This window comes from Propithecus coquereli, unplaced genomic scaffold (assembly GCF_000956105.1).
Source record: "Propithecus coquereli isolate 6110/MARCELLA unplaced genomic scaffold, Pcoq_1.0 Scaffold66, whole genome shotgun sequence".
NCBI classification, from domain to species: domain Eukaryota; kingdom Metazoa; phylum Chordata; class Mammalia; order Primates; family Indriidae; genus Propithecus; species Propithecus coquereli.
The window spans coordinates 9,872,733-9,888,592 of NW_012152618.1; the positions used below are offsets into that span (position 1 = coordinate 9,872,733).

General features: G+C 48.2%; 1 protein-coding gene across 1 annotated transcript; it reads right to left on the bottom strand.

The window, feature by feature from the left end:
* Positions 1-845: 845 nt before the first annotated feature.
* On the bottom strand, positions 846-15,368 carry KIF22 (kinesin family member 22). The gene is made up of 14 exons (XM_012660233.1): positions 15,270-15,368; positions 8,991-9,186; positions 7,176-7,303; positions 6,932-7,086; positions 6,499-6,708; positions 6,183-6,413; positions 5,918-6,071; positions 5,656-5,791; positions 3,679-3,847; positions 2,987-3,155; positions 2,517-2,584; positions 1,205-1,417; positions 1,054-1,113; positions 846-971 (listed from the first exon to the last, which is right to left on the bottom strand). The coding sequence occupies exons 1-14, from the start codon at positions 15,289-15,291 to the stop codon at positions 924-926; spliced, it is 1,959 nt and encodes a 652-aa protein (XP_012515687.1). The 5' UTR covers positions 15,292-15,368; the 3' UTR covers positions 846-923.
* Between the last annotated feature and the right edge of the window lie 492 nt (positions 15,369-15,860).

Here is a 15,860-nt window from a genome sequence, read left to right on the forward strand (position 1 = left end):
ACCTTGGCCTCCAGTTCTTTTTGTTTCATCTTAAGCCTCTGTTGGAAAGGATCAGGGAGAGTTGTGACCCAGACCCAACTGCAGGGCAGCTTGAAAGGCAGTAGATTAGCAGGGTGAGTATGCAGGGCTAGGACCAATGGGAGAAGCTACCAGGAGACAGGTAGACCCAATGTAATTAAGGGCTTTCTAATGATTGGGGGAGGAGGAGGGTGGGGGGAGCGGAGCACACTGCGCGCGGGGAGGGCGGGCGGGGGGCGCGAGGACACACAAGAGGCTGGAGCGGGCGCGAGCGCGAGCGCGCGCGAGGCCAGCGGGAGGGGGAGGTACGAGAGGGACTCCAGCGGGAGGAGGGACGGGGGAGCCACCCAGCAGCCCGAGTCGCCCCAAGCGCGAGACCCCTGAGACGACTGCTGATTGGCTGACGACGGTGCAGGTGGTGGGCGCGCGGGAGACAGGGCGGCTTCTCTCCTCTTTCCCCCTTCAACGATTCCACCCCCCTCCTCCCTCCGCCAGCGGCCGTTATTTCGCGCGCACGCGCACAATACCGCTGTCGTTGCTGAGCGGGAGAATAGGAGAGCGCGCGCGGGGGTACGGATGGGGCGGGGCTAATCCCTGAGCGCGCGCCCGCCTAACGGTCGTCGTCCTCGGGCTTGGGTTTGAGCTTTTTGCTTCCTTTCGGCCACCGTCTTTTCCCTTCCCAATTCCAGCGGTTTATTTACAATCCGGCGCTGGTTCACAGCCTCCCCAAGATGGCGCCCAAAGAGGTTGGCCGGCGGAGCTCGTGGCCCACCCCAAGGGCGATTATACCCCGGCCCCGCCCCGCAGTCCCAAAAACCAGACTGAAACACCGGAGTAAAAACTCTATTTACACAATACGCGGCTATACAAGGATTAAGAAAAAAACAAAATGCAGGAAACGGCAGTCAGGAGGGGCCACAGCGCTGGCCAGCGGCGAGACCCAGGATGTTCGCCTGCAACACAGAAGGGAAGGGGAGAGCAACGTTAGAGCTGGGCACAGGCCAGGCAGCGAAGGGGTCACAGCCAGGACCTTACCTTCAGGAATGACTCCATCTGTTTCCCGGTTATGCCCTCCACGAGTTCCAGGTCCTCCACCTGGCAGAGCAGCAGCAGTGGAGAAAGAAAGGGTGTTTAGGGAGTGCCAGGTCTCCCCCCACCCCACTCCACGGCTGCCCTTCCCTGTTACCTGGCTGAAGGGGCCGTGGAGCTCCCTCCAGCCCACGATGAGCTGGGCCTTCTTCGGGCCAATGCGTTGTAGGCTGCGCAGATCCCGGGCTGAGCCTTCATTCAGCAGATCCAGTATTTTTTGGCGCCCACGGGCCAGTAGCTCTGGGCTGATCTGTAGCTCCCAGCAGTCCTCAGCCCTCACCTCAGGCTCTGAGGCATCCAGGGACTCCAGCTACGAGGCAAGGGAAGGTAAGTGACAGAAACAGCAGCAAAGTGCTTTGGACTCCTCTGCCAAGACTAGAAACCTAGCACCAGCTACCTCCCTGCTCACTCCAGCCTCTTTCCTACCAAGTATCCGCCCAAAAATCCTCCCCTCTGGGCTAATGCTAATTATATGCAACTTGTGAGAGTTAAATCACGCCTGTAATCCTAGCTCTCTGGGAGGCCGAGGCGGGCGGACTGTTTGACCTCAGGAGTTCAAAACCAGCCTGAGCAAGAGTGAGACCCCGTCTCTACTAAAAATAGAAAGAAATTATCTGGACAACTAAAAAAACACATATATAGAGAAAATTAGCCGGGCATGGTGGCGCATGCCTGTAGTCCCAGCTACTCAGGAGGCCGAGGCAGGAGGATCACTTGAGCCCAGGAGTTTGAGGTTGCTGTGAGCTAGGATGACGCCACGGCACTCTAGCCCGGGCAACACAGTGAGACTCTGTCTCAAAAAAAAAAAAAAAAAATACTAGGACCTAGTGGTAATACTAATTCCTTTCTCAGAGTTACTGTGAAGATCATATTAATAAGTGTAAAGGACACTTTTAAATCTGGTACCTCATCTCTAAAAAAGGAAAGAATAAGCTCTCCTTCACTGCTGGGAAAGTACATGGGAGAAGGCAATGAATGACCCCCCTCCCGCCCCCCCGCCCCAGTTTTTGGGTAGTTCTAGTTGTGTTTCATTTTCGGCAGGGGGTGTGTGTGTGAGAGAGAGAGAGAGGGGAGAGAGGCAGGGAGGGAAGGAGGGAGGGAGAGAGAGAGATTGATTGATTCTTGTGTGCTTCAGTCATATTTCCGTAAGTTTTCCCTCCTAAGTTTGTAGAGGGCAGGAGCCAGGCTACACACTACCTAATAAGTAGCAACTGAGTGCAGGAGCCATCAGGAAGAAAGGAAAGTAACAGGTGGTGGACACCCACTTTGCTAGGAACATCCTTATCATTCCTTTTACCCTAAATGCCCTGCGAAGGTACCATCACTGCATGGGGGGGCGGGGGGGGGGCGGGGAAGCAAGTTGAAAGACTTGTGCTAGGTGTAGCCTAAGCCTCCAGCTACTCTCTCACCTTTCTCTTCCGGCCTTTATTCTTCAGGATATGAATCTCAGTATTTGGGGATGCTGCCTGCTCCTGAACTGAAAGTAGGAATTGAGAATTGCAGTCAGGACAGAGAGGCCACTTTTCACCCTCCCTGGTAGCCATTTGGTTCTCCCATTTCTGATTCCCCAGCTCCCCTGCACTCTGAGTTAACCTTTTGTGTTTCCACATGCCCTTTTTTATACCTATATTTGAAAGTAATCTCAGTTGGTTTTGCATTAAAATCAATCACATACTTGTCTGTCTGTGCCCTGCATTCATTGTTCTAAAAGCCGAGGCAGAGCACCCAACGCACCCAATGCTGCCTCAGATCCTCCCCACCCTCCCTGGGACTGGCATATGGTGGGAGAACACAAGTGATGTGAGGACAGCTGCTAACACTTCCTCCCTTATGGGAACTCAGTTATCTGGGCCCTCCTGGCCCCTGAAGCCAAACTCACTCAGTTGTAGGGGCATCACCACCGCCTTTTTCAGGGGTTTTGCCACTGTAACTGTGCGATGGGAAAGGGGTCGGAGCATTGTGGGAGAGCAATTCTCTTTCTCCTTTGGGTCCGCAACTTCCTGGGCCAGCACCTTGGCCTCCAGTTCTTTTTGTTTCATCTTAAGCCTCTGTTGGAAAGGATCAGGGAGAGTTGTGACCCAGACCCAACTGCAGGGCAGCTTGAAAGGCAGTAGATTAGCAGGGTGAGTATGCAGGGCTAGGACCAATGGGAGAAGCTACTAGGAGACAGGTAGACCCAATGTAATTAAGGGCTTTCTAATGATTGGGGGATTGCCCAGAGGTGGAACAAGCTTCTTTGGAAATACTGAAGGGAAAGATTGTTCAAACAGAATCCTCACTTAATGTGGGCTGGGTTTTAGGAAATGCAATGTCTAACATTTGTTCCTTTTACTTGGGATATTTTCCTTCTCACCTCCTCACATCTGATCACAATTATTTTTCTAAGTTTAGCTATGTTAAGGACATTGAAGCAGAAGCTGGGGAACTTTCAGAGTTGGGTGAAAACTGAACCCAACTCTGGACACAGCCTTTGAGTGTCTTTCCCTGTCTGAGGATCCTAGGATTGCTTCTCAAAGCCAGTAGGAATCCCAGCTACCACCTCCCACTCCTCCCCCACAACCAACACTTAACCTCAATCTCCAAGTCCTTCTCCTCCACTGTCTTCATGAGCACCATCCGCTCTCGCCTTGGGGTACTCAGCAGAGGGGCCCCCTGACTCCCTTGGGAGCCCAGCAGACGGTCCAAGTTTAGGAGGCGCTCCAGCATGGCTGGGTCCATGCTGCTTAGCTTCTGCAGGGGACTGAGTAGACAAAGAGGTTACTCCCCACCTACCTCCTCTCTCATCACATTCTATACAGCAGGGTTCCCCTCATTATGCCTTAACTTGGTATATCCTATGGTTCCAGAACCCTGATGTTAACTTGCTAGGCAACTCTAAACAAGTCATTTAGCCTCTCTGGGTGCAGTGTCTTCATCAGGTGAAGTAACCTCTCAGGGATGCCAGGAAATCAGACGAGAACAAGCATTTAATGAACACCTGAGTGCCAGGTATCAGGGATTTAAGACATTGCCCTGCTGTGGAAGCATTCACTGTCTAATAAGGGAAGTAAGAGACCATAAGGTGACAGCAAGGGCTGAGTGCCTATCCATTTGGAGGAGCAGTTGGGGAAAACTTCACAGAGGAAGTCATCTTCAGCAGGGATTTGAAAGCCACTGAAGACCTCAACTGCCAAGCCTTTATCCTGCAAGCAGTAGGAAAGGCTTGTTCAAGCACAGTCCTGACTTAATCTGAGCATGGTAATGTCTAACATTCATTCCTTTCACCTAGAATATTTTCCCCCTCACCTCCTTACATCTGATCTCAATTATCTTTCCTATGATGCCTGGCTTGATCACGGACCTTCTTTCCTCCACTGGAAACTAGCTCTTTGAGGACAGGAACTGTCCTGTTCTTTATGTACAACTGCCTCGAAGAGCAGGATCAGAAAATATGTAGACTAGAAATCATTTCTTCCCAGTTGGCTCTCACAGAATAAGCAGCTACTCCCTCCCTTATTCTGGGTATTATATACTTGGCATCATATACTGATGTCTTCACCTAACTTCCTCTCCTGAAGTGAGCCGCACAATGTCAGGGTCTGTCTAGGTCTGGTGAAGCTCCAGCTCCAAGCTTCCCCTTACTCAGAGTGCCTATTTGGCAGAGAGCTTGCGTTAAGTTTCTCTGAGTTTGTGCACATAGGAGGGGACTGCTGACAGACAGCATGGGAAAAACAAGACAGAGATGGAGTCATGAGTGAGCAAGCATCTTTCTGTGTGTGGCATCTTCCTGAACAATAGTCCCCTGGGGCGGAGTGTATACTAGTCCTTGGCTTCCTCAGATCACCTCTGTTCAGTAGTTTTAGGACCTACACAGTTTAGAGGTTTTATTAGGTCTAGGGGGTAGGAACAGGGCAAAATTAAAACTACATCTGGCTCCTTAGAGTTGAAGAGGGGAGGGGAGTCAAGTGGCCAGACACAGAAAACAAATCCACCGAACAGAGGCAACCTGAGAATTAGTACATACTGGGCCACGAGGTGGTGCCATCAGAGTTGGGGCAGGAGGTACGCACACAAGGGACTTGGTTTAGAGGCTTTGTCTGGATTGAGGGTAGAAGCAGAGCAAAATAAGGACAGCAACCAGCTCCTTGGAGAGTCATAGAGAGGCTGGGCCCTGACACAGATGGAGAGGTCTCAGTGAGATGTCTCTCTTTGTCTCTTCCATATCTCCTTTGCTTTGCTCTCATCCTCTGGACCTGAAAGATCTGATCCAGATTATTCCTTGCTCGTCCTTGATATAACTGCCCCCAAATTTGAAGGTTTGCTGATGGCTTAAAGGGATTGGAAAATGGAAAGGGAGGGGTTGGCTAGGAGCCATGGCAGCAGCACTGAGGATACACTGATTTTGGCACTTCAGTGAATTCAACAGAGTAGGATTTTGGGTGAATTCACTGGGAGAGGAACAAGTTCACAGCTTCTCTGCTTAAGGACCTGACAGGCTAACTGCATCGCAGCTCCACAGCTAAGCCAGACACAATAGGAAGGGGATATACCCAAGGCCCCATTGCTCACCTGAGTTTCTGGGAGGCAGAGGCTGGGGATGCTGTGGGCTCAGGGCTTCCAATTTCCACTTCCTCAGGGCCTCGAGCTCTCTTCGCCTCTGATGGGCCTAGCAGTTCTTTCTGAGACAGCTTAACAGGTGCCAAGACTAGAAGAAGATTGGGGGTGAGTGGAGAGGGATGGGAGGTGGTCAGCTTCTGTGCATATGCTTGGTGGCTTAGCAAACCTAATTTCCAGACCCAGCCTTTCCACGCCTGCCTCCCCGAGTCCTCACCATGAAGCTGTAGGCTCTCATTGGTAAAAGGCCGGTTTATCACCTCTTTGGACCTGGCAGCAAAGTTGAGTGCAGAGACTGTGTCTAGGTAGAAGCGTCTCTCAGGGGCAATGTTGGCAATGAGGATGCTGTGGGCTGAGCCACCCAGAGAGTCCTGAGGGATGGGGGCCAGGCAGAGTGGATGAGTGAGAAGCCCAGCCTGTTCCCTGACTGCTATTCCCCAACCGGCCTGAGACCCTCCTTCTCTAGCTTCTGTTGCCCTGACCTGCAATAGGCGAGTGAGCTTGCTGTCCCGGTAAGGCACACGAGGGAGGCCCTGGTTCAGTGCATCTACCACCTTGCCCAATACAAAGAGGGAGGTGTTGATGGCTCCACTCTCTTTCAGTCGAAGGCCCTTGTTGCCTGTGCGCCGGTTGTCCTCTGAGCCAGCCAAGTCAATCAAGTAGAGTTTCCCCTCCCGCTGGCGAAATGGGGCCAAACGTTCCCGCTGGTCCACCTGGGGGTGAGAACAAAAGTGCCAGGCTTAGTTAGCTTAGGCTCCAGGGGTTTCCCAGGTCCTCACCCCCATCAGTGGGCCTTACCTTGACCAGGAGCACAGCATGACTGCGAGAAGAGCGCTGGTTGAGCCGGGTGGCTCCTACAGTCCGGTTTCGGCTGGCTGGTAGGAAGTGCCGCTCAAAATCAGCAAAGCTAGTTATGGGCTTCTGTGTGAGGCCAGGTATCAGGATGTTTCCCCGACAGTCTTCTCGGATCACCAGGTCTCCTGATGCAGGGTCTAAGAGGTCTAATACCTGTTTGAGCAGGGAGAGGTAAGGCCAATTCTCCATACGTAGGCTGCTTGCTTCCTGGGGGATCGGTCTGCTTTTCTCTGCTGGATTCCGAGTTGTACCATCTGCTACCCCAATCTCTGTCTTTCCAGGTCTCACCTCCTTGCTAGAGCAGAGCTTTATGTTCTAGATCTAGGTCTTACTTAGACCCTTTGTTTCTTCCCTCCCAACCAGAATGGGGCCTTACCTTTTCCTGGTAGATCTCTAAGTAGGACATAGTAACAGAGAGGGCCCATGGCCGGCCCTCAGCTCCCTCCTCCCTTGTGAGCTGTAGGAGGTCCATGAGAGCCCGCGGAATCACTCCAGGTTGCTCTGGGCTTCCAAGCATTGTGTGAGTCTTCCCTGGGGAAAGAGTAGAGAAAGCTTTGAGAGTTTCCTCTCCATTTCTAGCCTTTTCTGACCCATAGCTATTCCCTATCTGGCTCCCTCACCTGCTCCTGTGGGCCCATAGGCAAGCACACTGGCATTCTGTCCTTCTAGCAAGTGCCTTAGGATGGGCTGCACTGAACCTGCATAGATGTCCTGCTGAGTGCTCCTCTCCCCATAGAAGGCATCAAACCTATGGGCAGGAAGAAAGGAGGAAATTTGCATGTATATGTTGGGGGGTGGGGAGGGATTTTCATCCAGACCTTAGATTTAAAAGAAAGTCCCTATCCCTTTTCTTACACAAAGATCTTAAAAAGCATCCACTGAACACCTACTCTGTCCCAGTCTCTGTGTTGGTGGTAGGAATACGAAGATGAATCTGATGTCTCGGGTCTTGGGAGTTTTGCAATCTGGTGGGTTAGTTACCCATACTTTGCTGTGATTTAGGAAACAAAGATGAGGACACACTAGAAGGAAGAACTGATTTTGCTCAAGGAAGGAGGTTTTTGACAGAAAGAAGGGAAAGAAAGAAACTCTAAGTATCAAGAATAGCACATAGGCCGGGCGCGGTGGCTCACGCCTGTAATCCTAGCTCTCTGGGAGGCCAAGGCGGGCAGATTGTTTGAGCTCAGGAGTTCGAAACCAGCCTGAGCAAGAGCGAGACCCCGTCTCTACTAAAATTAGAAAAAAATTAATTGGACAACTAAAAATATATAGAAAAAATTAGCTGGGCATGGTGGCGCATGCTTGTAGTCCCAGCTACTTGGGAGGCTGAGGCAGGAGGATCGCTTGAGCCCAGGAGTTTGAGGTTGCTGTGAGCTAGGATGACGCCATGGCACTCTAGCCCAGGCAACACAGTGAGACTCTGTCTCAAAAAAAAAAAAAAAAAAAAAAAAGAATAGCACATAGAAAAGACAAGATGTGAAAGAGCGGCGCTTCCCAATCTTTTTCACATGGCAACATGTATAGAACACTGTATTTATACACCATAATGGGAAAAACAGAGGATGCTGCTTAGGACTGGAGTAGACGCAACATACCTGTAGTCTATTCACTGCACTCTGAGGGAGAAGCTATGGCTTAAGCCATACCAGAGAGTTTAGTACATGTTGAAGGGGATGAGGCTGGAAAGAAACTGAAGCCAAATTGTCAAGGGCCTGGATTGGGAGTCAGCAAACATTTTGTAAAGAGCGAGATAGTAAATATTTTAGGTTTTGTGGGTCATATGCTTCCTTTTTACAACTACTCAGCTCTGCCATTGCAATTAGAAAGCAGTTATAGACAATATATATAAATAAATGATAAAATTTTATTTATTAATACTAAAAGATTCCTAGTCAGAGTTAAACTGTAGTCCCTGGTTTGCCACCCCTTGGCCTAGAGTAACAGGCTAGAGAATTTGAACTTTAAATTCTCAATGGGATTTTAAAGTAGCTGTCCTTGTGAGTTCTGTCCCCAAATCCTGGTGGTCTTCTGACACTACCCAGCTGCAGCCTGGGTTGGCTGGCTGGTCTATGTTCCTCTAACCCTTACCATATGGCCACCCCGCCCCAGGCCAGACCCTACTTGGGGATCCCCTGCTCACCTTTGCCACTTCTTCCTCCCTTTGGGCCTGTTTCCCCCACAAGACTGTGAACAGTGATGTGTGTCTGATTCAGCCTCCAGTCTTTCCCTACAGTATCCTAGAAAGGACCCGTCACAGGGGGCACCCATGAACATTTCCTGAATGAACAAATGACGGTGTGGGGAACAAAGTGGTACTGAGGAGGGAGCAAGGATCCTGGAGAGGCAGGTCTGAGAAACTCTCTGGGGAAGTGATAATGTGAGCAGGCCTAGGAGAGAGAGGTGATGGCATGAGAGAAGAGTGGCCTGAATCTTACTGGTATTTGAGAGTCTCCTGGTGGTTTCTCCAGTTGGCAATCTCTAGAGAGCAGCTGTCCATGCCCCGTACACAGGGGGGATCACTTGCTCCAGCTGTTCCATCCACAAATGGCCGCAGTCGCACAGCCACCCTTACTCGAGCTGGAGGTGGGCGCCTTCCAGCCCCTACCTTGCTTAGCCGACAGCGACCAGCTCCTGGAGAGAAGATAACTCTTAGGCATGAAGTATCGTGGTAGCAGAGGAAGTGGAGACCAACTTTGCTGGAAGGGCCAGGGGCCACAGCTCACTTTAGGGACGTTCTTTCCGCCCTCTTAGTCCTGTGGGCACCCTCAAGCTTGGCCCCAGTTCTTTCTCTGCTCTGTAAGTAGGTTCAGTGGCATGTAGAGCAGGCTTCTCAAGACTGCGGTGTATACACAAATAACCTGAAAAATCTTGTTAAAATGTAGATTCAGCTTCAGTCCCTGGGGAGATGCCTGAGATTTTTAGATTTCTAACAAGCTCCCTTGTGCTCCTGCTGCTGCTGGAACAGGTTTGAAATTGCCAAGGTTTAAGTAGACCAGCACCTCATACAGTTGTTCTAAGGATTAAAAGAGTGATATTTGACCTTATCTAAAACCAGACAATGAACTGCCTGACTTCTGTGCCTCTTATTTCTTACCTGGGATTTATAATACATATTTAGGTGTATGTACCTATTCCCCCCACCAACTGTTAACAATGGTTTTCTCTTGATGGGGGATTATGTGACTTTATTTTCTATGTTATCCAGTTCTGCAATGCTGTAATATTTGCATTTTTAAAAAATAACACTATGGACATCTTTGTTTGGAAGGGATCAGGTTGAGGAGTAGCCTCAAGCCCCTTCTGTCCCAAGTCAGTCTGCAAAAAGCACTGACATGTAATTCTTTTCTTGTAAGTTTTCCTCTTAGTTTGCCTCTGATGATTAAACCTAAGTCATTTGAAAAAAGTATGAATAATTTTTATTATCAGAAAATATGATGAAGATAAAACTTTAAAAAGCCTTTTTGAGGATTAAATGAACAAAATAATCTTATGAGGAGGATAGCATACTGTTGTAGCTCTCAGCTAATAGCAGAATTCAAACCTAAATCTCTTCCCCTCCAAAAATTTGCTTTTAATGATGATGCCATATTGCCTCTCTATTATGTACCAACTGGGAAAACGCTTGGCTCCTCCTTGTTGGTGGTAGCAGCTGGTGGCTGGGAGCCATAGGCCTCACAGAAGACAAAAGGCTGGTTGGTATATGCTGCCAATACAGAAACAGCAAGACAAAAATGCAGACAGATCTCCCCTGGAAAGAATCTTACAGGTAAGTAAGGCATGCCCATAAGCAGATGGCCAGTTTCAAAAACTGAGCCTCTCTTCCTTCACCTGATAAGTGGGGCTAGTAACACCATTTTTCACTTACTGGTTTACAAAGCACTTGGACATCTAGTTCTCATTTGCTCCCCCTGGCAATCCTGAAAGTCAGGAGCAAGCAGGCAAAAACCTGCAGATGCACGTGTGCAGATAGAAAACTGAGGTGCGGAGAGGTTCACTGATATGTGAAAAATGTGTGCAGGAGCTTTCTCTGCCTCGCTTTTTTTTTTGGAGAACAGAAAAAGCAGACATAGAAGCACTGAAGGAATCTCAGTGATCAGTATAAGGGAAAGAGGTAGGGGAAGTCTGTGATGAGGAATAGTGTAGATTCTGGTCAGACAGAACTGGATTTAAATTCCAGCTCTGGCATTTATTAGCTTATGGCCTTGGGCAAATGACTTAACATCCCTGTGCCTTGGTTTCTGGTCTTGAAAGGGCTTTATGAAGATTAAAAAAGGTAACAGCTAAAATGCCAGCATAGTGACATAGTAGGTAGTTTCATTATGCAAAATAAAATGGCCTGGGTTCAAATCCCAGCTCTGCCAGTTACAACTAATTAAATAACCTAGGGGGCAAAAGACACGAACAGAAGTTTTTCACAAGAAGATAGACAGATGGCCAACAAACATATGAAAAAATGGTCAACATCACCAATCATCAGGGAAATGCAAAATAAAACTACAATGAGATACCTACCACCTTACCCCTATCAGAATGCCATTATTAAAAGGTCAAAAAATATGTGCTGGCATGGATGCAGAGAGAAAGAACACTTATAACACTGTTGGTGGTACTGCAAATTAGTACAACCTCTATGGAAAACAGTATGGAGATTCCTCAAAGAAATAAATGTAGACCTACCATTCGGTCCACCAATTCCATTGCTGGGTATCTACCCAAAAGAAAAGAAGTTATAAAAAAGATGCCTGTGCTTGAATGTTTGCCGCAGAAAAAACCATAATTACAAAGATGTAGAATCAACCTAAATGCCCATCAATTTACGAGGAAAGAAAATGTGGTGTGTGTGTATGTATATATACACACCATGGAGTACCACTCAGCTATAAAAAGGACGAAATAACGTCATTTGCGGCAACTTGGACGGAACCGGAGACCATTATCTTAAGTATCTCAGGAGTGGAAAACCAAACACCATATGTTCTCACTAATAAGTGGAAGCTGCACAAAGTGATATAAAGGACATTGGAAACCAAGAAGGGGGGAGAGTGGAAGGGTGTTGAGGGCTAAAAACTTACCTTTTGGGTATAATGAACACTATTCTGGTGAGGGGCATAACAAAAACCCTGACATGAGCATTACACAAGGTATCCATTTAACAAAAACATTTGTACTCCCTTAATATTTTGAAATAAAGAAAAAAATAAGCTGGGGAGATGATTTTCCATCCCTGTGCCTCACTTTCCTTACCTGTAAAATGGGAATAAATAAAAAATATCTACTTGTTTGGTTGTTAGGGGAATAATGATAGGTAATTCAGGTAAAAGTGCTTAGAACAGTATTTGGTAAAAGCTCAGTGTCTTATATTCACCCCCCCCCCCATTTTTCAGATGAGGAAACCTCAGTATAGAGGGGTTAGCTGACTTGACCATGGTCAACAGCTACTTAGTGACAGAGCTTCAAATGAAGTCCTTTACATGAACCCCCAGGCCTCCTTAGCCCTTTCATCTTTGTATCCTCATGGGACTTGGAGTCAGAGACAAGTTCCACCGACTAGTTGTGACCTTGGGAAGGTCATTTAACCACTCCAAGCCTCAGTGGAGTCTCAAGCTTCTCTTTATAAAAATAACAGTATCTACCTTCATAAGAATGTGAGGATTCAAAGTAATAATGTACATACAATGTTTAGCACCATGCCGGGCACCAAGTGCTCAATGTTAGCTGTTTTTATCACACCCTTTCTCTTGCTACCCATTCCTCAACCCTTGCAACTTATTTCTGCCCTCACTATTCAGCTGGGTCACCAGTATTGCCAGGTCCAAAAAGCACACTAAGTCTCAACCCTATTTGACTAACCAGCAGTATTCAAGACTCTTGGTAGACACACTTTTCCCTTACTTTCCATGCCACTTACTTTCCTGGTTGTCTTACTGGTTCTCTGTTCACTCCTCCGTTCTGCCAGTCTTAAAGGCTTTTCCTAGGCTCCTTCTATCCTTCTCTAGACCAGGGTTTCTCAACTTCAGCACTATTGACATTTTGGGCTGGATAATTTTTTGGTGTGGGGCTGTCCTGTGAATTTAGGCTGTTAGCACATACCTACTAGATGCCCGTAGCATTACCCACACCCACTTCCCAAGTTGTAACAACCAAAAAAAGTCTCCAGACATCTCCAATGTCCAATGGGGGACAAAACTACCCCCAGTTGAGACCACTCAGATTTATTTCTTGGGCATGGTCACCTACCCTTTTGGCTTCAATTACCATCTTAAAGCTAATGACTCCTATTCCACACCTCCACAGCAGAGCTCTCTCCTGAAATGCAAATCCACACTAAGAGCAGCTGCCCTGACATCCTCTTAAAAGGTTCTCAGGTACCTCAAACTCCACCTGTCCTAAACTGAATCCTTCCTCTTCTCTCTGCAACCTCATCCTCCCCCTTTGCTCATGTAAATGAATGGCATCAACCCCAAAGGTGGGAGTCTTTAATTCCACCTTCTCTCTTACCTCTCACATCAGTTAATCATTAACATCTATCAATTCTATTAAATCTTTAAAAATATTTCTTGAACGAGTCCACTTCTCTTCATACCCACTGCACTACCTTTGTCCAAGATCATCATCATCTCAACAGCCTGTGTCCTTGCCTCCAGTCTCACTCCCCTCCAATCATTCTCTCCCCACTTCCTTCTTTGCATTGAAAGTTCTCAGCCATAATGAATATCCTTCAGTTTTTACAAAACATGCAGTTCTCTCACAACTCTGGGCCTTTGTATGGGCTATTCTCTCTCCCTGGAATATCTTCTTCACCTCTGCACCACCAGCCCCAAACTCCCCCCACCCCACAATTGAGGTGAACAATTAAATTTTAATTCCTCTTAAGAAAAAAATCACCTTACCTTGTAAGCATTACTACCCCACTCCCACTAAGGCTTTATCAGGTGCACCCACAGCTCTCTTTAGCTCCTCCATCCAAGCACTCATCACATCCTACTGTGATTGCATGTCCGTAGTCTTCTCCAGCTGACTTAACTCTGTAAGAACAAGCTTTACCCTGGCTCACCTTTCTATCCCCAATGCCTGGCATAGAGTAGGCCCTCAGGGATTATTTGCTGAACAAATTAAGATTTGCTGAATGAACTAACATAATCATTGGCTTGTTCATTTCCCATCTTCATCACAAAAGTGGCTCACTGCCATTCCTGCGCCAGAGCTCCAGTCCAGGGGAGGAAGGGAGGCATGCATACATAACTGCTTACAGTACCTATCTCTTTCAACACAAAAACAACCGTGGGGTTGGGCGAGGCTAGCACTTATTTCTAATTTTCCCCTCTCCCACAAGTCCCAAATTTCATTCAGCTTAACTCTTCTCCCTTTTATTGACGAAGAAATTAAGCCAAGAGAGCATCTTGACCTCTTTTTACATTATAAATAAGAAAACGCTGTTCTTTTCTTCCCAGCCAAAGCCTGGCAAACTTCTATCTAACCTTTGAAACCCACCTCAAATATCACTCCCTTAATGAAGTCCTCCCAGAATAGCCAAGGGTTTAATTCAGATTTCACACTCTCTATAGCACTTTATACTTATCTCTCATTGTGTTTCATCACATTACATCTGTTTATGTGACAATCTATTGAAACAGACTATAGGCTCCTCTAGGGAAGGGGCAATATTCACTCAAGCATTTTTATGATATCTACTGGTACGAGACACAGTGGGTCTTGGAAGGGTGAGGGGAGGTTGTGCATAGGAGGAATATAAAGTACTAGGGCATAATGAGTAGAGTCTAGAATCAGACTGCCTGAAAGCGAATTCAAGCCCCAGTACGTATTAGTTGTGTTAGCTTTAAGCAAGCTATTTAACCCATCTGTGCCTCAGCTTCCTCATGTGTAAAACAGAGACTATAATCGTAACCACCTCATAGCATTGTGTGGCTATTAAATGGTTCATCACCATAAAATGCTTACAACTGTGCTGGGCAAAGGCTCAAGAAATGTTAGGCATTCTCCTAAACGTCTATTTCCCCACAGGGCCTGACAAACACTAAAGGGCTCAAATCCCTGAGCAGAATTCAGTCTACAGGAGGAGAGGCACATGTAAACAAACACAAGATTTTGAGTGTCCTAACAGCCGTTCCAAACCTAAAATACCATTCACTTCCACGGCTAGAGTGAGAGGAAACAGTCCCTTATTTACCTTTTCTGTGATCTCAGCGCGTCTTATGCTATCAACTCACACCTAGCTGCAGCCCGGTCTGAACCTCAGCCTGCCCTCCTGCATGTCTCAGGGTCCTCTCCGCGCCCAAACACCACGTCACGCACAAAACCCTTCCCCTAAAACATGCACCCATCTCCATTCTTTTTATCCTTACAGTCAGAGCGTTAGCCACTTTTCTCTTGCTTTCTCAAATTATCCCAAGAGATGGGATCGCTGCCCCTATTTTACAGACAAAGAAACTGAGACTCGCAAAGGAAAAGTACGTAGGACTCAAACCAAATGCTTGGGCCCGGAGGCCCTGGAGTACTGACCCTAGCGGTGAGGAGGAAACAGGGAGAAGGAAAGAGCGAAGCGGGCTGACGAGCTTGCGACTCCCCTTCTCCCCGCCCCCGCGCCATTCTGGCCTCTCCCGGGCAACCCACGGAACCCAGACCAGACTCCGACGCATTACTCCACAGGCTCCAGATCACTGGTGCCCCGCCTCGCCCAGGCCAGGTTCGCGTACCTGAGGTCGCCGCGGCCGCCATCTCGCGTCGCCTCAGCTGCGCCTAGGCCCCGCGTCTATTCCAGTCCCTCCTTCGTCCCGCCTCTCCCATTCGAATTCCCTGGTGCCCCGCCCCGTCTCCTAGGCTTCACCAATCACGGCTAGCTGCCGCCGGAAGTCCCTGCTTGTAGCTCGCGACTACCCACCCTCTAGTGCTCGCCTCCGGGTTCCTCAAGAAAAAGTTTCCCCGGGCGAGGACGCATGCGCACACTTTGGCCGCGCAGCCAATAACGGCTGGGAACACGCTCGGGCGCAAACTACAGAGCCCTAGACGTTGGCGACGGTGGCGGTTGGGAGTGCTGCTGAGCGCCGTCCGGCGTCCGGCTCCTTTTACCATCAGGCTTTTGGGTTTGCAGGCGTAGATTTGCATTAAGTGGCGGCTTTTCAAAGGCACTTAATCGATTCATCCAAAAATTTTCCTGCTACTGAATATAATTTGTGCTATTTGAGTGGCAGAAGTGATTATATGGATAAGGGAGACGCTGCCTGGAAATGGTTTTATTCTAAACGACTGATAGTGATCTTCACTTTCTACAGATTCTTGCCTCAGGA

Coding starts and splice junctions, on each gene's coding strand:
- KIF22 (XM_012660233.1), bottom strand. CDS start 15,291: ATGGCGGCCGCGGCGACCTCAG. Junction 9,187..15,269: donor GGCGGCCGCGGCGACCTCAG/GTACGCGAACCT, acceptor TCTTCTCTCCAG/GAGCTGGTCGCTGTCGGCTA. Junction 7,304..8,990: donor CAGGAGACTCTCAAATACCA/GTAAGATTCAGG, acceptor TCCTGCCCATAG/GTTTGATGCCTTCTATGGGG.